This window comes from Mustelus asterias, chromosome 26 (genome assembly GCF_964213995.1).
Source record: "Mustelus asterias chromosome 26, sMusAst1.hap1.1, whole genome shotgun sequence".
NCBI lineage: Eukaryota > Metazoa > Chordata > Chondrichthyes > Carcharhiniformes > Triakidae > Mustelus > Mustelus asterias.
In genome coordinates, this window is record NC_135826.1 from 38526048 (window position 1) to 38551258 (window position 25211).

Consider the following 25211-nt stretch of genomic DNA (forward strand, 5'->3'; position numbering starts at 1 on the left):
CATGGCAGTCCGTACAATAGACTTTCTGTTGTTCTCTGGAAAATAGAACATGTGAATGAAACACCAAAGGGTAGATGCGTATACTGAAACAAACCTTTGTGCGTGTTTATTGTAACAGACTGATTAGGGCAGTCAGCATGGCTTTGTGAGTGGAAAATCATGTCCCTCAAATTTGATTGAGTTTTTTGAAGGGGTAACCAAAAAGGTAGATGAGGGCAGTGCAGTTGATGTTGTCTAAATGGACTTTAGCAAGGCCTTTGACAAGGTACCGCATGATAGGTTGTTGCATAAGGTTAAATCTTACGGGATCCAGGGTGAGGTATCTAAATGGATACAAAATTGGCTTCTTGACAGAAGCCAGAGGGTGGTTGTCGAGGGTTGTTTTTCAAACTGGAGGCCTGTGACCAATGATGTGCCTCAGGGATCAGTGCTGGGCCCACTGTTATTTGTGATTTATATTAATGATTTGGATGGGAATATAGGAGGCATGGTTAGTAAGTTTGCAGATGACACCAAGATTGGTGGCATAGTGGACAGTGAAGAAAGTTATCTCCGATTGCAACGGGATCTTGATCACTTGGGCCAGTGGGCTGATGAATGGCAGATGGAGTTTAACAAAGAGATCTAGAGGTACATGTTCATATCTCCTTGAAAGTGGAGTCACAGTTGGACAGAGTGGTGAAGAAGGCATTCGGCATGCTTGGTTTCATCGATCAGAACACTGAATACAGGAGTTGGGACGTCTTGTTGAAGTTGTACAAGACATTGGTAAGGCCACACTTGGAATACTGTGTGCAGTTCTGGTCACCCTATTGTAGAAAGGATATTATTAAACTAGAAAGAGTGCAGAAAAGATTTACTAGGATGCTGCCGGGACTTGATGGTTTGAGTTATAAGGAGAGGCTGGATAGACTGGGATTTTTTTCTCTGGAGCGTAGGAGGCTGAGGGGTGATCTTATAGAGGTCTATAAAATAATGGGCATAGATCAGCTAGATAGTCAATATCTTTTCCCAAAGGTAGAGCAGTCTAAAACTAGGTTTAAGGTGAGAGGGGAGAGATACAAAAGTGTTCAGAGGGGCAATTTTTTCACACAGAGGATGGTGAGTGTCTGGAACAAGTTGCCAGAGGTAGTAGTAGAGGCGGATACAATTGTCTTTTAAAAAGCATTTAGACCGTTACATGGGTACGATGGGTATAGATGGATATGGGCCAAATGCGGGCAATTGGGATTAGCTTAGGGGTTTAAAAAAAAAAGGGCAGCATGGACAAGTTGGGCGAAAGTGCCTGTTTCCATGCTGTAAACCTCTCACTCTAACCTCAGGAAGCATCGTCTAATTGAAATTACTGATACGCGTGGCTCATATCCAGCTTCGTATAAGTACTGGACTCTTCCAGATTATGCACTTGTGATGTGTTACTAACTCTGTACTGGGTAGACCTGACATAATTTTACATCAGAGCTTTAAGCGACATTTCCTGTGGCAGAGAACATTCAGCCTCTTTATACCTGCAGGCTTCAGGGGAGTGGTTACCCCCACACCAGTAATACTCTACTTCAATCCTAGGCAATTGATTGGCCCAATTAAATCCTCTTGTGGATGCATTTGCTTCCCATATTAAAATTATATCTTCATTTTTGGTGCCACTGCTGACTGCAGCTTTCTGCCCGAGCTAGTGAGCTGTGCCATTGTGAACACTCCGAAGCCCCCATGCACCCTTCTCAGCGCACTCCATCACCAGCGCCATCTCCAGCAGCAGCTTAAAATTTATATCTGCCTCTGCTAATAGCTTCTTTTGAATGGCATTATTTGTCCTGCAGACTAAACAGTTCTGCAGCATATCATTGAGAGTGGTCCAAAGTCACAGTGCTCTGAGATTGGTCTTAACTTGGTTAAAAAAAAAAGTGCAGTAGTTTCCCCAGGGATTCTCCAGTTGAGTTAAACTTAAATTGCTGCAATATTACCGATGGCTTCAGGTGGTCGTGTGTTTTCACCAATTTAATTATCTCAGTGAGTGAGTTGGGGGTGCTTGGGGATGTATTGGCCTGAAAATAGTAATCCAAACATTCAATGTATTGCATCCAATCTTCCCCAGAGACATCAAAGTGATCTATCTGTCCGAATAGGGGCATATCTTCCAACACAATTCTGTTTCTCAACTTGAACTGAACATGACTTTATACTCACAATTTTGGGACCACTTTTTTCTTTTATCCTCATCACCAATGTAATAATTCCTGTTCACCAGTTAGGCAAATAACAATATTCATTTACATATAACTAAAATAGAAGCTTGCAGCCTCTTGACTAACAGTCAACCTCTGAGAAGATTCTGGAACAGAAACCTAAACTCACCTGGGTGATCCTCTCACCCTACTCCCCAATTGGTTCCCTGGGTCATGTGACCTTACTCTAACAATGGATCCTTAAAGGGACCATCACCACAAGTTCCAATATTTAAAATTCATTCTTGGGATGTGGGTGTCACTGGCTGGGCCCTCTCAAAAGGTCATTTGTGGAATTCTTTCCCAGAGAGCAGTGGAGGCTTGCCCCATGAATCTATTCAAGGCTGAGCTGGACAGAGTTTTGGTAGACAAGGGGCGGGGCGGGGCAGGGGAGGGCAGCAGACAGGAAAGAGAAGTTTATCACAGCCAGATGAGACATAATCTTATTGAATGGTGGAGCCGCTTACTACTGTTTCTATGTTCCCATTTGACCAGCAACAGGGAAGAAATTGAGATATAGTTCTAAGTCAGGATGGTGAGCGGCTTGGAGGGGAATGTGCAGCTGATGCTGTTCCCATGCATCTCCATTCCTTGCTCCTGTATGTGTTATGCAGTGGTGGAGGGGATTGGGTGGTTAATGTAGTGGATGTTAGAACATAGAACAGTACAGCACAGAACAGGCCCTTCGGCCCACGATGTTGTGCCGAGCTTTATCTGAAACCAAGATCAAGCTATCCCACTCCCTATCATCCTGGTGTGCTCCATGTGCCTAGAATAACAGGTTAACTAATAATAGCTACTGTGCATATGCGTGAAGAGATTCGCAATAATGATTTCACACAAAGAGAATGAGGAGAATATGGCAGAGAAGTGGCTCTGTCCCGGTGGCCCGGTCCCGGTGGCCCGGACCCAGTGGCTCTGTCCCGGTGGCCCGGTCCCGGTGGCTCTGTCCCGGTGGCCCGGACCCAGTGGCTCTGTCCCGGTGGCCCGGACCCAGTGGCTCTGTCCCGGTGGCCCGGACCCAGTGGCTCTGTCCCGGTGGCCCGGACCCAGTGGCTCTGTCCCGGTGGCCCGGACCCAGTGGCTCTGTCCCGGTGGCCCGGACCCAGTGGCTCTGTCCCGGTGGCCCGGACCCAGTGGCTCTGTCCCGGTGGCCCGGACCCGGTGGCTCTGTCCCGGTGGCCCGGACCCAGTGGCTCTGTCCCAGTGGCCCGGACCCAGTGGCTCTGTCCCGGTGGCCCGGTCCCGGTGGCTCTGTCCCGGTGGCCCGGACCCAGTGGCTCTGTCCCGGTGGCCCGGACCCAGTGGCTCTGTCCCGGTGGCCCGGACCCAGTGGCTCTGTCCCGGTGGCCCGGACCCGGTGGCTCTGTCCCGGTGGCCCGGTCCCGGTGGCTCTGTCCCGGTGGCCCGGACCCGGTGGCTCTGTCCCGGTGGCCCGGACCCAGTGGCTCTGTCCCGGTGGCCCGGTCCCGGTGGCTCTGTCCCGGTGGCCCGGACCCAGTGGCTCTGTCCCGGTGGCCCGGACCCAGTGGCTCTGTCCCGGTGGCCCGGACCCAGTGGCTCTGTCCCGGTGGCCCGGACCCAGTGGCTCTGTCCCGGTGGCCCGGTCCCGGTGGCTGTGGCCCGGTCCCGGTGGCTCTGTCCCGGTGGCCCGGTCCCGGTGGCTGTGGCCCGGTCCCGGTGGCTCTGTCCCGGTGGCTCTGTCCCGGTGGCTCTGTCCCGGTGGCCCGGACCCAGTGGCTCTGTCCCGGTGGCCCGGACCCAGTGGCTCTGTCCCGGTGGCCCAGTCCCGGTGGCTCTGTCCCGGTGGCCCGGTCCCGGTGGCTGTGGCCCGGTCCCGGTGGCCCGGTCCCGGTGGCTCTGTCCCGATGGCCCGGTCCCGGTGGCTCTGTCCCGGTGGCCCGGTCCCGGTGGCTCTGTCCCGGTGGCCCGGACCCAGTGGCTCTGTCCCGGTGGCCCGGTCCCGGTGGCTCTGTCCCGGTGGCTGTGGCCGGTCCCGGTGGCCCGGACCCAGAGATAGCGGAATTTTCCTTCGGTATGGGGAGATGCCAAAGGATTGGAGAGTGGGAAATGTGATGGCCTTATTCAAGAAAAGCAACTACGGACTGGTCAGTTTAACAACAGTGGTGGGTAAGGTATTTGAAACATTAGTTGGGAAAAAATCAACAGACGTTCGAAGAGTTTTGGGTTAATTAAGGAAAGCCACCATGCATTTGTAAAAGCTGATTTTACAGAACTAATTTAATCACATTTTTGATGAAAATTAAATGATTATTGTCTATATGGATTTTAAGAAATTGTTTGATAAATTACCACATAAAAAGCTGGTTTACAAATGGGGCTTATGGAATAGGAGGATGCTCAGACTTTTTATTCAATGAATGCAAATCCCCAAAACGCTAGTCTTCTCATTTGCTGAGTTTAAGTTGATTAGTCGCCACTAGTCTGTAGGGGGGGACAGTCCTTGGTTGTGCGCAGCATTGTTTGTGAGTCTGCACAAGTGCATAAGGGGTCTGTACTGAGGTCTCAGCGATGGAAGCTGGCTGTATAGGAACCCTGTCCTGAACTTGTTTAGCAAGGACCGCTCTCTTAGTGGCAGTTCAGAGCCTGACATTCGACAGATGGGGTTTGTCACAAGGAAGTTGTTAGTGACTTCCCATGTATCCCATTCTTTGATTTAAAGGACGTTTGCTGGTAGACCTTGCTCAGGAATGGTGCTCCACAGGGTGCTGAGGTGGAAGGCAGGCACTAGGTAGGTTGAGCAGGTCATCATGGATGGTTTGTCAGTTGGGGAATGTGTGATGGATTGATGTTTACAAACAGGAAGTCAGGGAGGGAAGTTGAGTGGAGAATTGGTATTGGTAAAACACCTTAGGATTTTCTTTGATTTTACCTGCCAATGTTTTTTTCATATCCTCTCTTTCCTAATTTCCTCAAAAAATTCTATTGAGTTGGTTAGACATGATCTTCCCCTGACAAAACCATGTTGACTATCCCTGATCAATCTGTGCCTTTCTAAGGTACAGTTTACCCTCTCTCCCAGAATTGTTTCTAATAAATGGACCCACCACTGAAGTCAGACTGACCGGCTTATAGTTTTCTGGCATATCTCTCACACCCTTTTTAAATATTGTACAACATTCGCAGACGTCCAATCCTCCAAGACCTCGCCAGTATCTAGTGAGGATTAGAAAATGATCGTCTGAGCATCTACTATTTCCTCCCTGGCTTCCTCCAACAGCCTGGGATACAATCAATCTGGCCCTGGCGATTTATCCACCTTCAAGGGTGCTAGTCCCACCAGTACTTCCTCTCTTATTATGCTAATTATATCTAATATTTCACACTCCTCCTCTTTAACTAGAATGTCTGCATCATCTCTCTCCTTTGTTAAGATGGTGACAAAGTGCACCTTGTGAACCCTGCCCATATCTTCTGAATCAATCCAAGTTATGGGCGGCACAGTGGTTAGCACTGCTGCCTCACAGCGCCAGGGACTTGGGTTCGATTCCTGGTTTGGGGCACTGTCTGTGTGGAGTTTGCACGTTCTCCCCGTGTCTGCGTGGGTTTCCTCCGGGTGCTTGGTTTCCTCCCACAGTCTGAAAGACGTGCTGGTTAGGTGCAGTGACCTGAACAAACGCCGGAGAGTGGCGACTGGGGGAATTTCACAACAATTTCATTGCAGCGTTAATGTAAGCCTTATTTGTGACTAATAAGTAAACTTTAATTAACTTTTTTACTTTACTTTAGCTTGTACATCTCTGATAGGCCCTCGCTTTCCCTTCGTCATTCTTAAATGTAAGTAGCACCTTTTTCAAAAAATTGTTTTTCTAATTCTCAGCTCTTGATGATCCTCCCAAACCAGCAGCTTCTCACCAGCCAACAAACTTGCATTACTTTTGTAATGTTAGGTGCAAGGTGCTGCTGTCTGTCTGTCCCAGTGTCCTCCTCTCACACTCTCCTCTCGGTGCTGACTGTCTGTCCCAGTGTCCTCCTCTCACACTCTCCTCTAGGTGCTGTCTGTCCCAGTGTCCTCCTCTCACACTCTCCTCTAGGTGCTGTCTGTCCCAGTGTCCTCCTCTCACACTCTCCTCTCGGTGCTGTCTGTCCCAGTGTCTTCCTCTCACACTCTCCTCTAGGTGCTGTCTGTCCCAGTGTCCTCCTCTCACACTCTCCTCTAGGTGCTGTCTGTCCCAGTGTCCTCCTCTCACACTCTCCTCTAGGTGCTGTCTGTCCCAGTGTCCTCCTCTCACACTCTCCTCTCGGTGCTGTCTGTCCCAGTGTCCTCCTCTCACACTCTCCTCTAGGTGCTGACTGTCTGTCCCAGTGTCCTCCACTCACACTCTCCTCTAGGTGCTGACTGTCTGTCCCAGTGTCCTCCTCCCACACTCTCCTCTAGGTGCTGTCTGTCCCAGTGTCCTCCTCCCACACTCTCCTCTAGGTGCTGTCTGTCCCAGTGTCCTCCTCCCACACTCTCCTCTAGGTGCTGCTGACTGTTGTCCCAGGGTCCTTCTCTCAGATTCTCCTTGAGGAGAAGCTGGAATTGTTCTCGGAGACATAGTCATGGAGTCGTACAGCACAGCAAGGGGCCCTTCGGCCCACCGATCAAGCATCTATCTATTCTAATCCCATTTTCCAGCAGTTGGTCCATAGCCAAGAAGCCTATGGGGAATTGATAGAAATAAAATTATGAAGGGTTTGGGCAAAATAAGTAGAAACTGTTTCTAATGGCTGAAGAACTGATAATCATTTTCCCCAATTTAAGTTGATTGATAAAAGAACCAGAGGCAACTTGAAGAAAACTCATATGAAGAGCAGTTAGGATTTGGAATGCACTCCCTCCCTGATATTGTGGTGGATCCAGGTTCAAATTAGTGTTCAAAAGGAAATAGGTAAATACTGGAGAAAAGAAAGTATCAGGAAAGAGGTGGATGTTTGGGTGCTGGAAGTACTGACTGGATTTCTATTTGAAAAACTGGCACAGAATTGATGAGGTGAATGGTCTCTTTCTGTACTGTACTACTCGATAGTATCCACAGCACTTTGCAGAGGTACATGACAGTGTGTGTTGAGGGATTATAGGTGGGGTCAAGGGAGAAGTAGGGAGCCCGGAGAGAAAGTGAAGCACTAGGATGCATGATTTTCCTCCCTAGCCCTGACTGAGCCATTAGGATTAAACTTTAGTGATTCCCATAAAACGCTAGCTTGGCTGTCATAGAAACAAAAGCTAGAAGCAGGAGGAGGCCATTCGGCCCTTTGAGACTGCTCCGCCATTCATTTTGATCATGGCTGATCATCCAATTCAATATCCTGATCCCCCCTTCCCCCATATCCTTTGATCCCTTTAGCCCCAAGAGCTATATCCAATTTCTTCTTGAAATCACTCAAAGTTTTGGTCTCAACTGCATTCTGTGGGAGTGAATTCCACATTCACCCCCCTCTGGGTGAACAAATTTCTCCCCACCTCAGTTCTAAAAGGTTTACCCCTTATCCTCAAACTCCTTTTGTAAATCCATGCCGACTTTGTCTAATTATAGCACTGCCTTCCAAATGCTGAGTTATGAAATTCTTGATAAAGGACTCTAGCAACTTCCCCAGTACCGACGTTAGGCTCACTGGTCTATAGTTCCCTGTTTTCTCTCTCCCTCCCTTTTTGAATAGCGGGTTTACATTAGCTACCCTCCAATCTGAAGGAACCAGTCCAGTCCATAGAATTTTGGAAAATAATCACCAATTGGATCTACTATTTCCAGGCCACTTCCTTAAGTACTTTGAGATGAAGATTGTAAGGAACTGGAGATTTATCCACCTTCAATCCCATTACTTTCCCCAAAATAATTTCTCTGTTGGAATTGGAAAATCATGTTGCAGCTGTATAAGACTTTGGTTAGAACAAAGAACAATACAGCACAGGAACAGGCCCTTCGGCCCTCCAAGCCCGCGCCGCTCCCCGGTCCAGGATTGAATCCAGGATCCCCGCCCAATTTTCCAGCCTATCTACATACCAATATCCTATCCACCGAGCTGTCCCTCACAGCTACGATGCTTTGTTCATTACAACCTATTAACTCACCCCCACCCCCCCATTCCAGACCATGTGATCTCCAGGGAGAGGCGAAAACCCAGAGTGAAAAACCCCAGGGCCAATATGGGGAAAGAAAATCTGGGAAATTCCTCTCCGACCCCCTGAGGCGATCGAAACGAGTCCAGGAGATCACAATGGCCCCGATCGGAAAATGCTTCCCAACCCTAGTCATTTCCACTTCCACGAACACCATATGAATTCCCTGCCCCCGAGACAGGTTCCCAACTATCCGCAGTCTCGCTCTGTACTGGCACCAGCAAGATGATCATAGAATGAAGCCTTGAAACGAGAAACAAGGAACAATTAGCTCACGCCGCTCCCTGGTCCAAACTAGATCACTCTTTTGTATCCCTCCATTCCCACTCCGTTCATATAGCTGTCTAGATAAGTCTTAAACGTTCCCAGTGTGTCCGCCTCCACCACCTTGCCCGGCAACACATTCCAGGCCCCCACGACCCTCTGTGTGAAATATGTCCTTCTGATATCTGTGTTAAACCTCCCCCCCTTCACCTTGAACCTATGACCCCTCGTGAACGTCACTACCGACCCGGGGAAAAGCTTCCCACCGTTCACCCTATCTATGCCTTTCATAATTTTATACACTGCTGCATTTGGAGTATTGTGTACAATTCTGGTCGCCACACTGCCGGAAGGATGTTCCTGCATTGGAAAGGGTGCAGTAGAGATTTACCAGGATGTTGCCTGGTTTGAAGGATATGGTCTATGAAGGGAGGTTGAACAAACTTGGATTGTGAGAGTCAGTATGTGTGGAACCCGTACGCCAGTGAGAGTCAGTGTGTGTGGGATCCATACCCCAATGAGAGTCAGTGTGCATGGGACCTGTGCCCCAGTGAGAGTCAGTGTGTGTGGAACCCGTACCCCAGTGAGAGTCAGTGTATGTGGGACCCGTACCCCAGTGAGAGTCAGTATGTGTGGGACCCGTACCCCAGTGAGAGTCAGTGAGTGTGGGACCCGGACCCCAGTGAGAGTCAGTGTGTGTGGGACCCGGACCCCAGTGAGAGTCAGTGTGTGTGGGACCCGTACCTCAGTGAGTGTGGGACCCGGACCCCAGTGAGAGTCAGTATGTGTGGGACCCGTACCCCAGTGAGAGTCAGTGAGTGTGGGACCCGGACCCCAGTGAGAGTCAGTGAGTGTGGGACCCGTACCCCAGTGAGAGTCAGTGTGCGTGGGACCCGGACCCCAGTGAGAGTCAGTGAGTGTGGGACCCGTACCCCAGTGAGAGTCAGTGTGTGTGGGACCCGGACCCCAGTGAGAGTCAGTATGTGTGGGACCCGTACCCCAGTGAGAGTCAGTGAGTGTGGGACCCGGACCCCAGTGAGAGTCAGTGAGTGTGGGACCCGTACCCCAGTGAGAGTCAGTGTGCGTGGGACCCGGACCCCAGTGAGAGTCAGTGAGTGTGGGACCCGTACCCCAGTGAGAGTCAGTGTGTGTGGGACCCGGACCTCAGTGAGAGTCAGTGTGTGTGGGACCCGGACCCCAGTGAGAGTCAGTTAGGTTGATGATGCTTTCTCTTGGACCATGCCAAGGTCCGTTGACCTCGGGCGGGATTTTCCAGTCATGGGGCGAGTGCAGCTGGAAAATCTTGCCCAGAGTGTGTGGAACCCATACCCTGAGAGAGTGTCCATGAGAATGAAGCTTCTCTGGATGTCTGGGATTCTCTTCAGCACAAGAAAGATTGTTTTTTTGGGGTTGGATTGGTTTTGGTGAGAGGAATGTTTGGAGTGGTCTGCGGGGTTGCTGGTTATGTGGTTAGTGTCTGAATCCTGGTTTCTTTGTGTAGGGAGCAACCGATTTTCAGCGCACGGGCCCACGTCTTCCAGATTGATCCCGCAACCAAACGAAACTGGATCCCAGCGAGCAAGCATGCTGTTACCGTCTCCTTCTTCTATGACAGCACACGCAATGTTTACCGGATCATTAGCGTCGGCGGAACCAAGGTATTGGTAATTAAATGCCCCAAGAACTGAAACTTAACACAGAGAGGGTCAATGAACTCTCCTGTAGCTCCCTGTTAACACTACAATCGTACATTTCCTGCTCTACAATCACTCCACATCCACACCACAATCTCTCCACACCACAATCACTCCACACACACACCACAATCACTCCACATCCACACCACAATCACTCCACATCCACACCACAATCACTCCACACACACACCACAATCACTCCACACCACAATCACTCCACATCCACACCACAATCACTCCACATCCACACCACAATCACTCCACATCCACACCACAATCACTCCACATCCACACCACAATCACTCCACATCCACACCACAATCACTCCACACCACAATCACTCCACGTCCACACCACAATCGCTCCACGTCCACACCACAATCACTCCACATCCACACCACAATCGCTCCACACCACAATCACTCCACGTCCACACCACAATCGCTCCACGTCCACACCACAATCGCTCCACGTCCACACCACAATCACTCCACACCACAATCACTCCACGTCCACACCACAATCGCTCCACACCACAATCGCTCCACACTATCACCACAATCACTCCACACCACAATCACTCCACACTAACACCACAATCACTCCACATCCACACCACAATCATTCCACGTCCACACCACAATCTCTCCACGTCCACACCACAATCTCTCCACATCCACACCACAATCGCTCCACACCACAATCGCTCCACACCACCATCGCGCCACATACTGACCTCTATTGCTTCTTAATCACATTGCATCCACATTGTGATCACACCAGAATCGCTCTGTCCTCTCCACAATCACTTCCATATGAACCTCAGCAGGAAAATTGGGCTTAACCTGGAGCTGATTTGCCGCAATCCTAATTTGATGAATTACTTTGATTTCAGGCAATTATCAACAGCACCATCACCCCCAACATGTCATTCACCAAAACCTCGCAGAAATTTGGTCAATGGGCTGATAGCCGTGCCAACACCGTTTATGGTCTGGGTTTCAACTCAGAACAGCAGCTTTCACAGGTATGTGGCAGAGGCAGTGCCCAGTTATAACACTCGGGTTATTGTAACCGAGGAACTGGAATAAAGACCCAAGAGCAAGAGCGGGATTCTCCCCAGGCAGAGAGAACAGCAGCTGTTTACATTTAGAGAGTACATAAAGAGAAGAAAACACCCCAGACTCAGGGTCACCAGGTCAGGAGACTGATAACTTCCCTATTAGAGCAGTTTTTAAGGTTTAGCGCGGGAGCTTCAGGCTGTAAGAAGCAAGATAATTGAAAGTTGATACAGCAGAGAGGAGGGGACTGGCACATAATTGGGCATTAAGTGTGTGTATGGTGCGGGGCATGCTGAGGATAAAAGATCAGGGAGCTGTGGGCAAGGGAAATGTGCTAGTGCATTGGTGTGAAACAAGGACAGGCAAACAGGAAGCTGAGCAGAGCAGGATTTGGGCAGCAGGTTAAGAGTTTGGGTGATGAGCGGAGAAAACTATAAAACAATTTGAGTGAAGAGGGAAAAGATGTGAAATAACAGTATCAGCGCATTGTAGATTATTGAGGCATCAAGAATTCCACAGCTTCAAGGATTTGAACAGAATTAGTTAGCAGATTGTACAAGTCTCAATGTCAAGGAATATCTTGTATTTTTATCACAACTTCCGTGTCCACAGCACATTGCAAGTAGCTCAAAGACAATGAATTTATTTAAAATGTTGACGCTGGTGGAAATCCACAAACGGTCAGCAGACTCATAAACTGGAGCCAGGCATTTTCAGGAGTGAAATGATTTTGATGTTTCTGTTCTGTTAAAGTTTGCAGAAAGGTTCCAAGAGGTTAAGGAAGCTGCACGATTAACAAGAGAGAAATCCCAGGATAAAACTGAATTAACGAATCCAGCTCTGGATATTTCTGCCCCACAGGTAAAACAGTTCCACTCTCCCCATTATAAAAACTTTTCCACACTGCAATTTGCACTCCTAGCGTACCCGAATCCCACTCCCACTGTGCACGAATCCCACTCCCAGCATACCCCAATCCCACTCCCAGCGTACCCGAATCCCACTCCCACTGTGCGCGAATCCCACTCCCAGCGTACCCGAATCCAACTCCCACTGTGCGCGACTCCCACTCCCAGCGTACCCGAATCCCACTCCCAGCGTACCCGAATCCCACTCCCAGCGTACCCGAATCCCACTCCCAGCGTGCGCGAATCCCACTCCCAGCGTGCGCGAATCCCACTCCCAGCGTGCGCGAATCCCACTCCCAGCGTGCGCGAATCCCACTCCCAGCGTGCGCGAATCCCACTCCCAGCGTGCGCGAATCCCACTCCCAGCGTGCGCGAATCCCACTCCCACTGTGCGCAAATCCCACTTCCAGCGTACCCGAATCCCACTCCCAGCCTGCGCGAATCCCACTCCCAGCGTACCCGAATCCCACTCCCAGCCTGCGCGAATCCCACTCCCAGCGTACCCGAATCCCACTCCCAGCCTGCGCGAATCCCACTCCCAGCGTACCCGAATCCCACTCCCAGCCTGCGCGAATCCCACTCCCAGCATACCCGAATCCCACTCCCAGAGTGTGCGAATCCCACTCCCAGCGTGCCCGAATCCCACTCCCAGCCTGCGCGAATCCCACTCCCAGCCTGCGCGAATCCCACTCCCAGCCTGCGCAAATCCCACTCCCAGCGTACGCGAATCCCACTCCCAGCCTGCGCGAATCCCACTCCCACCCTGCGCGAATCCCACTCCCAGCATGCCCGAATCCCACTCCCAGCATGCCAGAATCCCACTCCCAGAGTGCGCGAATCCCACTCCCACTGTGCCCGAATCCCACTCCCAGCCTGCGCGAATCCCACTCCCACTGTGCGCGAATCCCACTCCCAGCCTGCGCGATTCCCACTCCCAGCGTGCCCGAATCCCACTCCCAGCGTACCCGAATCCCACTCCCAGCACCTGTCAGCCCCGCTCCCGGTCTGTGTTGTAATGTCTTAACTATGTTAGGGGATGTGGGTTTTAAACAGAAAAAGGTGTGGGTTTGAACATGCAGATTCCAAGTAATACACAGCAAATTTATTGAAAGGGATGTTTTCTGGATTGAACAGAAACAAACTAAACAGCAACCTGTGAGATATCCCTATGACAGCACCATCAAATCACGTGACTAGCTTTTAAAGCACTCATGCAACTAATTAAATGTATAACATCCTCTCCCTTCTGTGGTCTTGAGAACAAATTACTACGATGTTACACATAGCATCAGTAATACTCTAGACACAGTACTATGTACCATTAATCATATACACAGTCAGTAAGAAAGTTGATTAGGAGGACATCTATTCCTCTACGGTTATATACAATGTTCTGGAATTTGTCCTTGACCTGACAAGTATGATTTGGAACTTCAGTAGACACTCCTTCTCTTGGAACTAATTCTGCACCATTCTCACGTGGTATTGTAGCATAGACACAATCATCAGGCAACTCAGATTCTAAGAATTCTGTAGCAGTGTTCACAACACGAGGCACTAAGGAAGTTGGTATTTCTGGAGATGATTATAGAAATCAATTTGAGATGCTAACAATTGGCCAGCACGGCGTTGCCAAACTAGTTCATCTTCGGTTTGAACCGTGTAATAAATTGGACCTGTTTTTGCTCTAACTATGGCTGGTGCCCATTTCTCACTCGTGGCAGAATTCCACTCTAACACTCAATCTCCTCGCTGAAATGAGTGTTGTTTTGCTCTCGCTTCTCGTCCAGCAACTCGAGATTGCTGTTAATTTTCTGAAGTTTCTGGAGGTAACAAATCAAACATAGTTCTCAACTTTCTCTTTAAGAGAGTAATGCAGGTGAACTTTGGGTAGTCACATGACTAGTGTTTCTATAAGATGCCAAAAAGCCATTCACACAACGTGATAATGAACCTTGCTGTTTTGAAGCTTTGAAAGAATGTTTAAAGGATTGTGTGAATCTTTCAGTGAATCCATTGGTTGCTGGAGGATAAGGTGTGGATTTTATATACCGAATACCATTTACTTTGAGATAATCCTCAAAGTCTTGTGAGGTAAACAGTGAATCACTATCGCTAACAATCTGTTCCGGTTTACCAAATTATACAAAATATTTGTCAAGCTTTTCAATAATTTGTTCAGATGTAGTAAGTCTCATGATTACAACTTCTGGCCACTTTGAGTGTGCATCAATTATGACTTAGAACATGCAACCGTCAAACGGACCAGCAAAATCTACATGCAATCATTGCCTGGCGTTTTAGGCCACACCCATGAGTGTAAAGGAAACAATGGTGGTGTATTTCTTATTCGGATCAGGATTGACACTGTCCAACGTTTTCTTCAATCTGAGCATCCAGACCAGGCCACAAAAAATAACTACATACTAATTCCTTCATCTGGACTATATCAGGATGTCCTTCATGTAGTTTTTCGAGAACTCTTCACACAGTCCAGGAGGAATGATCTGTCGAGTTCCCCACAATAGACCCCCACCATGGACGGTCAACTCAAGCTTTTGTGACACGAGGCTTCATATCAGCATGTGTCTGATGCATCCCAGCTATCATTCCTTTCAATACCATATCCATCACCTTTTCCAACATGGGATTATTTCTGGTATGTCTTTGAACTTGAGAAACTGTTACAGACAAATGATTCACTAGTGAAAAATAAAGATTATTGCAAAACTAGTTGGTGGCATCAGCTCAATATGTAAAGCTAAATGTGTAATGCACTCTGACTGACCATATTTTATATCGTAGAAGTGAGTAGATAAGATCAGTGACCATCTTTGCAATCAGCTAGTAGCTAACAACGGTATGCCTTTATACAGCCCAAAAATAGTAGTTAAAGATAAGTCAAAAATGTGAAATGACGACCATATAAATAATGATGAAACCTTTGTACGCCAAAAATTATATTCAACACTTCTTTTTCTAGCTGAGCAGAGTTAGATTCAGCAGTAGTCAGAGTACGTGAAGCAAAAACTTTCGGTCGTTCTTCTCCAGAAGGCATAATATGTGAAACAACTGCACCCACTCCATAAGGTAAAAAATCACAAGGAAGCAGTAATGGTAGCTTTGGATTAAAATGAACCAATACTTCAGACTTCTGCAAAGCACCTTTGACATCTGTATATGCTTTGTCACAATCTGTTGTCCAGCCCCATGATTGTTTCACAAATAGTAAATTACACAATGGCTTCAATAATGTAACTAAGTTAGGAATAAATTTGCCATAATAATTTATTAATCTCAGAAACGACCTCAATTGCGTCACATTTGTCGGATGTGGTATTACTAAAAGAGCTTACGTCTTTTAGGTGTTTTATGTAACCCTTTACTATCAACAATGTGACCCAAATACTAGAATGGCATCTGCAAAAAGTCACACCTTTCTTTCTTGATACGCAGACCATGTGATTGAAGACATTCCAATGTTGCTTCTAAATTATTCAAGTGCTCCTGTTCACTGGACCGTGTAATTAGAATATCATCCAGGTAACATTGTACGCCAGAGAGACCACTTGAAATCTGATCCATCGATCTTTGGAATTGGGCTGGTGCAGATGTTATTCCAAAAGTTATTTTTTTATAAAGAAAAAGACCTTTATGAGTAACGATGGTAAGCAATGGTTGAGATTCAGTGGCTCCATGCATCAGTAATTATGCTGGTGAAAGATCAATCTTGCTGAATTTCTGCCCACCTGATAACCCAGCAAACAAATCTTCAACTAAAGGAAGTGGATATTGATCAGCGCACAACACTGGATTTATGATTGTTTTAAATCACCACAAATACAAACAGAACCATCTGGTTTCATGACAGGCACAATGGGAGTAGCCCACTCACTCGTAACTGGCTGTAACATGCCAATGTTAATAAGTCATACTAATTCTTCCTCGGCCTTGGGATGAATTGCACATAGCACCGATCTTTCTTTATTTTTTAAAGTTTATTTATTAGTCACTAGTAAGGCTTACAGTAACACTGCAATGAAGTTACAGTGAAATTCTCCTAGTCGCCACATTCCAGCGCCTGTTCGGGTCAATGCACCTAACCAGACTGTGGGAGGAAACTGGAGCACCCGGAGGAAACCCATGCAGACATGGGGAGAACGTGCAGACTCCACACAGACAGGGACCCAAACTGGGAATCGAACCCGATCCCTGGCGCTGTCAGGTAGCAGTGCTAACTACTGTGCCACCGTGCCGCTCTTTTTCAGACTTTTTGGTTGACTATTAAGCTTTATCTTGAATTTCACTTGAACTCCCTTTGTCGAGCCAAATGTCTCTTCGAATACACTCTTGTAGGTGCTGTAGGTCTGTTTTGACATCAACCAATCTGTTGACAGCACTCCAGTTAAGGTTTATCTTCTCCAACCATGATCTCCCAAATAAAGCTGGATAATTACCACGGACCACATCGAGAGGCAACTCCGCTCTTTGTCCACTCAACTCTACATTGACCATGATGTAACCCTTTTAACTGCACCATCTCTTCCGTGTATGTTCTTAAAAACTCATCAGCTGGTTTTAAAGGAAGATGTTTCAACTTTTGTTGGTATATAGTCTCAGGAATTACAGATACAGAGGCACCAATAACAACCTCCAGCCTCATAGATTGTCCGTGTAACTTTGGAATCACTCAGAATCTATGTGATGCACCCTGTATGGGTAAGATGTTCAGTTGGACCTCTTACTTATTTTTCTGGACATTCTCTTCTTTACAGTTGTACTTCTTTTCTTCTGTGTTGCAAACTCTGTTTGTAGAATGTGACTTGTTCTTCTTTGACGGTACCCAGATTCTTCTGCTGAATATTCTTCTCAGGGGAAGCTGGTCGAGCCCAACAAGCTTTTGCAATGTGACCCATTTTGCCACAATTCTTGCATTGACTATTCTTGCTCCAGCATTCACTCGCTGAATGGTCCATTTTGACACATCTGCGACGTGCTTGTTGCTGCTTTGACTTCTTATGGGCAATTCCCAACTTGTGAATCTTCGTTCCTGCAGCAAATTGTGAAGCCTCAGTTCCATCAACCCTACAATTTCTACTGCTGTCTTTAAAGTCAAAGCATAAAGTAAGCAATCTACTTTGGATAGCCTCATTTTGGAGACCACAAGTAGAAGATCTCGAAGAGTATCTTCTCATGACTCATCAAACTCACAATGTTGTGCCAGCCTTTTTAAGATTGCCACAAACTGAGCAATGCTTTCACCTTCCACTTTATTCCTTCGGTGGAACCTGAACCATTCCCTGGTGATCAGTGGCTTTGGAGAGTAATGCTCTTCAAGGAACTTTGTCATGTCGTCATAAGTTTTGGTTCCCGGCTTTGCTGAATGAGCAAAGTTCGGAGCAAATTGAAGGTTTTAGAATCATAAGAACTGGGAACAGGAATAGACAACTTAGCCTCACAAGTCTGCTCTGCCATTTAATACGATCATGGCTGATCTCATCTTGGCTTCAACTCCACTTTCCTGCCTGTTCACCATAGCACTTCAAACCCGTCACTAATTAAAATCTGCCAAGCTCTTCCTTAAATTTACTCAAAGTCCCGGCACCCACCGCACTCTGGGGCAGTGAGTTCCACAGACTCACCAAAGAACGAAGAACAAAGAACAGTACAGCACAGGAAACAGGCCCTTCGGCCCTCCAAGCCTGTGCCGCTCCTTGGTCCAACTAGACCAATCGTTTGTATCCCTCCATTCCGAGGCTGCTCATGTGACTATCCAGGTAAGTCTTAAACAATGCCAGCGTGTCTGCCTCCACCACCCTACTTGGCAGCGCATTCCAGGCCCCCACCACTGTGTAAAAAACATCCCTCTAATATCTGAGTTATACTTTGCCCCTCTCACCTTGAGCCCGTGACCCCTCGTGATCGTCACTTCTGATCTGGGAAAAAGCTTCCCACCGTTCACCCTATCTATCCCCTTCATAATCTTGTACACCTCTATTAGATCTCCCCTCATTCTCCGTCTTTCCAGGGAGAACAACCCCAGTTTACCCAATCTCTCCTCATAGCTAAGACCCTCCATACCAGGCAACATCCTGGTAAACCTTCTCTGCACTCTCTCTAACGCCTCCACGTCCTTCTGGTAGTGCGGCGACCAGAACTGGACGCAGTACTCCAAATGTGGCCTAACCAGCGTTCTATACAGCTGCATCATCAGACTCCAGCTTTTATACTCTATACCCCGTCCAATAAAGGCAAGCATACCATATGCCGCCTTCACCACCTTCTCCACCTGTGTTGCCACCTTCAAGGATTTGTGGACTTGCACACCTAGGTCCCTCTGTGTTTCTATACTCTTGATGGCTCTGCCATTTATTGTATAACTCCTCCCTACATTATTTCTTCCAAAATGCATCACTTCGCATTTATCCGGATTAAACTCCCATCTGCCGCCTCTCCGCCCAATTTTCCAGCCTATCTATATCCTGCTGTATTGCCCGACAATGCTCATCGCTATCCGCAAGTCCAGCCAACTTCGTGTCATCCGCACACTTGCTGATAACACCAGTTACACCTTCTTCCAAATCATTTATATATATCCCAAATAGCAGAGCTTGCGGAACACCACTGGTCACAGACCTCCAGCCGGAAAAAGACCCTTCGACCGCTACCCTCTGTCTCCTATGACCAAGTAAGAAGTTTAACAACACCAGGTTAAAGTCCAACAGGTTTATTTGGTAGCAAAAGCCACACAAGCTTTCGGAGCTGCAAGCCCCTTCTTCAGGTGAGTGGGAATTCTGTTCACAAACAGAGCATATAAAGACACAAACTCAATTTACATGAATAATGGTTGGAATGCGAATACTTACAACTAATCAAGTCTTTAAGAAACAAAACAACATGAGTGGAGAGAGCATCAAGACAGGCTAAAAAGATGTGTATTGTCTCCAGACAAGACAGCCAGTGAAACTCTGTGGGGGTTACAAATAGTGGGACATGAACCCAATATCCCGGTTGAGGCTGTCCTCGTGTGTGCGGAACTTGGCTATCAGTTTCTGCTCAGCGACTCTGCGTCGTCGTGTGTCGCGAAGGCCGCCTATGGTACATTGGGGAAACTATGCAGACGCTGCGACAACGGATGAATGAACACCGCTCGACAATCACCAGGCAAGACTGTTCTCTTCCTGTTGGGGAGCACTTCAGCGGTCACGGGCATTCGGCCTCTGATATTCGGGTAAGCGTTCTCCAAGGCGGCCTTCGCGACACACGATGGTGCAGAGTCGCTGAGCAGAAACTGATAGCCAAGTTCCGCACACACAAGGACGGCCTCAACCGGGATATTGGGTTCATGTCCCACTATTTGTAACCCCCACAGAGTTTCACTGGCTGTCTTGTCTGGAGACAATACACATCTTTTTAGCCAGTCTTGATGCTCTCTCCACTCATGTTGTTTTGTTTCTTAAAGACTTGATTAGTTGTAAGTATTCACATTCCAACCATTATTCATGTAAATTGAGTTTGTGTCTTTATATGCTCTGTTTGTGAACAGAATTCCCACTCACCTGAAGAAGGGGCTTGGAGCTCCGAAAGCTTGTGTGGCTTTTGCTACCAAATAAACCTGTTGGACTTTAACCTGGTGTTGTTAAACTTCTTACTGTGTTTACCCCAGTCCAACTCCGGCATCTCCACATCATGACTATCCTATGACCAAGCCAGTTCTCCACCCATCTAGCCACTTCTCCTTGTATCCCATGAGCCTTAACCTTTTTAACCAACCTGCCATGTGGGACTTTGTCAAATGTCTTACTGAAATCCATATAGACGACATCCAGGGCCCTTCCTTCGTCAACCGTTTTTGTCACTTCCTCAAAAAACTCCACCAAATTTGTAAGGCACGACCTCCCTCTTACAAAACCATGCTGTCTGTCACTAATGAGATTGTTCCGTTCTAAATGCACATACGTCCTGTCTCTAAGAATCCTCTCCAACAACTTCCCTACCACGGAAGTCAAGCTCACCGACCTATAATTTCCTGGGTTATCCCTGCTACCCTTCTTAAACAACGGGACCACATTCGCTATCCTCCAATCCTCAGGGACCTCACCTGTGTCCAAAGAAGCGACAAAGATTTCCATCAGAGGCCCAGCAATTTCATCTCTCGTCTCCCTGAGCAGTCTAGGATAGATGCCATCAGGCCCTGAGGTTTTGTCAGTTTTAATGTTCCCTAAAAAACCTAACACTTCCTCCCTTGTAATGGAGATTTTCTCTAACAGGTCAACACCTCCCTCCGAGACACTTCCGGTCAATACGTCCCTCTCCTTCGTGAATACCGATGCAAAGTATTCATTTAGGATCTCCCCTATTCCCTTGGGTTCTAAGCATAATTCCCCTCCATTGTCCCTGAGAGGTCCGATTTTCTCCCTGACAACTCTTTTGTTCCTAACGTATGAATAGAATGCCTTAGGATTCTCCTTAATCCTGTCTGCCAAGAACATTTCGTGACCTCTTTTTGCCCTTCTAACTCCCCGTTTGAGTTCTTTCCTACTCTGTCTGTATTCCTCCAGAGCTCCATCTGTTTTCAGTTGCCTGGACTTAACGTACGCCTCCCTTTTCATTTTAATCAGATCCTCAATTTCCCTGGTTATCCACGGCTCTCGAATCCTACCTTTCCTATCCTTCCTTTTTACAGGCACATGCCTATCCTGCAGCCTTATCAATTGTTCCTTAAAAGACTCCCAAATGCCAGACGTGGACTTACCCTCGAACAGCCTCTCCCAATCAACGTCCACCAATTCCTGCCTAATCCGGCTATAGTTAGCCTTCCCCCAATTTAGCACCCTGCCCGTAGGACAACACTCGTCCTTGACCATTACTATCCTAAAGTTAACAGAGTTGTGATCACTATTTGCCACATGTTCCCCTACCGAAACTTTGACGACCTGACTGGGCTCATTTCCCAGAACTACGTCCAGTATAGCCCCCTCTCTAGTCGGGCTATCTACATACTGTTCAAAAGAACCTTCCAGTATGCATTTTACAAATTCCTCCCCGTCCGGACCCCCAGCTCTAAGCACTTTCCAGTCTGTGCCAGGGAAATTAGTCCCCCACTACAACAACCCTATTTTTTCTGCACATATCCAGAATCTCCTGACATATCCTTTCCTCCACTTCCCGTGGGCTGTTGGGTGGTCTGTAGTACACCCCCAGCAGAGTGACTGCACCCTTCCTGTTTCTGTGTTCCACCCACAGTGACTCAGTACATGACCCCTCTAAGTTGTCTACCCTCTGCACCACGGTAATATGCTCCCTAACTAATATCGCTACTCCCCCACCTTTTTTAGCCCCTCCTCTGTCTCGCCTAAAACACTTATACCCGGAATATTCAGCTGCCAGTCCTGTCCTTTTAACCAAGTCTCTGTCACCGCAACCACATCCAAATTCTGCGTAAGCATTAAGGCCCTAAGTTCGTCTATCTTACCCATTACGCTCCTCGCATTGAAGCAGATGCACTCCAGACCTCCAGGCTCACTCAGGTCATCCTCCTCCAGAGTGCTCCTCTTCTTAGCTTGCCTTGCCCTGGCCCCCAGCTCAACCCCAGCCTCAGTATTTACTGACCTACTGTTTTGTTCCCCACCTCCCTGCCACACTAGTTTAAATCCTGCCGTAACACTCTAGCAAAACTCCCAGCCAGGATATTTGCTCCCTTCCAGTTAAGGTGTAACCCATCCTTTCTGTACAGTTGCCATCCTGACTTGAAGACATCCAGTTATCTATGAATTTGAAACCCTCCCTCTTGCACCAGTCCTTTAGCCATGCGTTCAACTGTAGAATCTCCCTGTTCCTAGCCTCACTTGCACTAGACACCGGGAGCAGTCCAGAGATTGCTACCCTGGAGGTCTTACTTTTTAGCCTAGCACCCATCTCCCTGAATTTCTCTCGTATGACCCCCCTGCTCTTCCTACCTACATCATTTTCACCAATGTGTATAATTACGTCCGTTTGACTACCTTCCTTTTTTAATATGCTTCCTACCCTCTCGGAGACATCCAGTACCCCGGCACCAGGGATGCAGACTACCATCCTGGATTCTCGTTCGCTCCCACAGAACTGCCTGTCCGTGCCTCTAACCATCGCGTCCCCCACCACTATCGCTCTCCTAAACCCCTTCTTTCAGGCGATCTGGTCCTCGTGGCTTATCCCTTGAGGGTCATCCCCCTCCTCAGAATCCAAAACAAGATACCTATTTTGGAGGGGGACAACCACAGGGGATCCCTCCACAGACTGCTCACTCCCTTTCCTTATCCCATCTGTTGCCCATCCCTTTCTTTTATGGGAGACTGCCACTGGGGTACTTTCTGGCACATCACCCTTCTGACTATTTCCCCTCCCAACTGTGACCCACGTGTCTTCCTTCCGAGACCCTGGTGTCACCCTTTGAGAGAAGTAATTTCTCCTCATCTTTGTTTTAAATCCGCCACCCCTTATCCTAACTCAGATCTCTTGTTCTAGATTGCCCCAGAAGAGAAAACACCCCCTCTACGTCTACTTTGTCAATCTCCTTTATCATCTCACACACCTCAATTAGATCTCTTCATAGAAATCATAGAAACCCTACAGTGCAGAAGGAGGCCATTCGGCCCATCGAGTCTGCGCCGACCACAATCCCACCCAGGCCCTACCCCCACATATTTTACCCGCTAATCCCTCTAACCTACACATCTCAGGACTCTAAGGGGCAATTTTTTAACCTGGCCAATCAACCTAACCCGCACATCTTTGGACTGTGGGAGGAAACCCACGCAGACACGAGGAGAATGTGCAAACTCCACACAGACAGTGACCCGAGCCGGGAATCGAACCCGGGACCCTGGAGCTGTGAAGCAGCAGTGCTAACCACTGTGCTACCGTGCCGTTCTTCTAAACTTGAGGGAGTATCGGCCTAACCTGTCCAATCTCTCTTTGTAAGACAAACCTCTCATCTCTGGAATCAATCTACTGAACCTCCTCTGAACCGCCTCCAATGCAACTCCATCCCTCCTCAAGTAAGGGGATCAAAACTGTCCACAATATTCTAAGTGCGGACTCTCTAATGCTTTGTACAGCAGCAGCAACACTTCACTGCTTTTATATTCCATTTCTTTAGCAATAAATGCCAAGGTTCCATTTGCCTTTGTTATAAACCAGGTCAGAAACTCCAACCTATTTTATGAAGTCAGCCTAGACCACACGTTTTGTGCTATAAATTTGTCCCAGGTGAACGAACATAAGATGTTTCACTCCAGGGGTGATTCAAGTGAGCCTTGAGGAAGTTTTCACCGCACAAAGTTTACTTAAGTTTACTTAAGAACACAGTTAAACCATAATAAGAAAAATCAGCAATAACATTTACCAATTACAAAACACAATCATAACATTGTATAAACATAGAACATTACAGCACAGAACAGGCCCTTCGGCCCACGATGTTGTGCCGACCTTCATCTGAAACCAAGATCAAGCTATCCCACTCCCGACCATCCTGGTGTGCTCCATGTGCCTATCCAATAACCGCTTAAATGTTCCGAAAGTGTCTGACTCCACTATCACTGCAGGCAGTCCATTCCACACCCCAACCACTCTCTGCGTGAAGAACCTACCTCTGATATCCTTCCTATATCTCCCACCATGAACCCTATAGTTATGCCCCCTTGTAATAGCTCCATCCACCCGAGGAAATAGTCTTTGAACGTTCACTCGATCTATCCCCTTCATCATTTTATAAACCTCTATTAAGTCTCCCCTCAATCTCCTCCACTCCAGAGAGAACAGCCCCAGCTCCCTCAACCTTTCCTCATAAGACCGACACTCCAAACCAGGCAGCATCCTGGTAAATCTCCTCTGCACTCTTTCCAGCGCTTCCACATCCTTCTTATAGTGAGGTGACCAGAACTGCACGCAATATTCCAAATGCGGTCTCACCAAGGTCCTGTACAGTTGCAGCATAACCCCACGGCTCTTAAACTCCAACCCCCTGTTAATAAAAGCTAACACACTATATGCCTTCTTCACAGCTCTATCCACTTGAGTGGCAACCTTTAGAGATCTGTGGATATGGACCCCAAGATCTCTCTGTTCCTCCACAGTCTTCAGAACCCTACCTTTGACCCTGTAATCCACATTTAAATTAGTCCTACCAAAATGAATCACCTCACATTTATCAGGGTTAAACTCCATTTGCCATTTTTCAGCCCAGCTTTGCATCCTATCTATGTCTCTTTGCAGCCTACAACAGCCCTCCACCTCATCCACTACTCCACCAATCTTGGTGTCATCAGCAAATTTACTGATCCACCCTTCAGCCCCCTCCTCTAAGTCATTAATAAAAATCACAAAGAGCAGAGGACCAAGCACCGATCCCTGCGGCACTCCGCTAGCAACCTGCCTCCAGTCCGAAAATTTTCCATCCACCACCACCCTCTGTCTTCGATCAGATAGCCAGTTACCTATCCAATCGGCCAACTTTCCCTCTATCCCACACCTCCTTACTTTCATCATAAGCCGACCATGGGGGACCTTATCAAACGCCTTACTAAAATCCATGTATATGACATCAACCGCCCTACCTTCATCAACACACTTAGTTACCTCCTCAAAAAATTCAATCAAATTTGTGAGGCACGATTTGCCCTTCACAAATCCGTGCTGACTATCCCGGATTAATCCGCATCTTTCTAAATGGTCGTAAATCCCATCCCTAAGGACCTTTTCCATCAATTTACCAACCACCGAAGTCAGACTAACCGGTCTATAATTACCAGGGTCATTTCTATTCCCTTTCTTAAACAGAGGAACAACATTTGCCACTCTCCAGTCCTCTGGCACCATCCCCGTGGACAGCGAGGACCCAAAGATCAAAGCCAAAGGCTCTGCAATCTCATCCCTCGCCTCCCAAAGAATCC

The 25211-nt window shown here is 47.8% G+C and overlaps 1 protein-coding gene across 3 annotated transcripts in view; it reads left to right on the forward strand.

Annotated features, from left to right (window-relative positions):
- LOC144479589 (homer protein homolog 3-like) overlaps nucleotides 1-25211 on the forward strand; it is a 78151-nt gene that overhangs the window by 24361 nt on the left and 28579 nt on the right. Inside the window, exons 2-5 of one of the 3 annotated variants that reach the window (XM_078198485.1) lie at nucleotides 5976-6023; nucleotides 10112-10268; nucleotides 11203-11334; nucleotides 12122-12229. In XM_078198485.1, the coding sequence (XP_078054611.1) occupies nucleotides 6022-6023; nucleotides 10112-10268; nucleotides 11203-11334; nucleotides 12122-12229 (399 nt within the window). In that variant the 5' untranslated portion in view covers nucleotides 5976-6021. The remainder of the gene's footprint in view (nucleotides 1-5975; nucleotides 6024-10111; nucleotides 10269-11202; nucleotides 11335-12121; nucleotides 12230-25211) is intronic. The other 2 variants (XM_078198484.1, XM_078198486.1) reach the window with 2 other exon arrangements.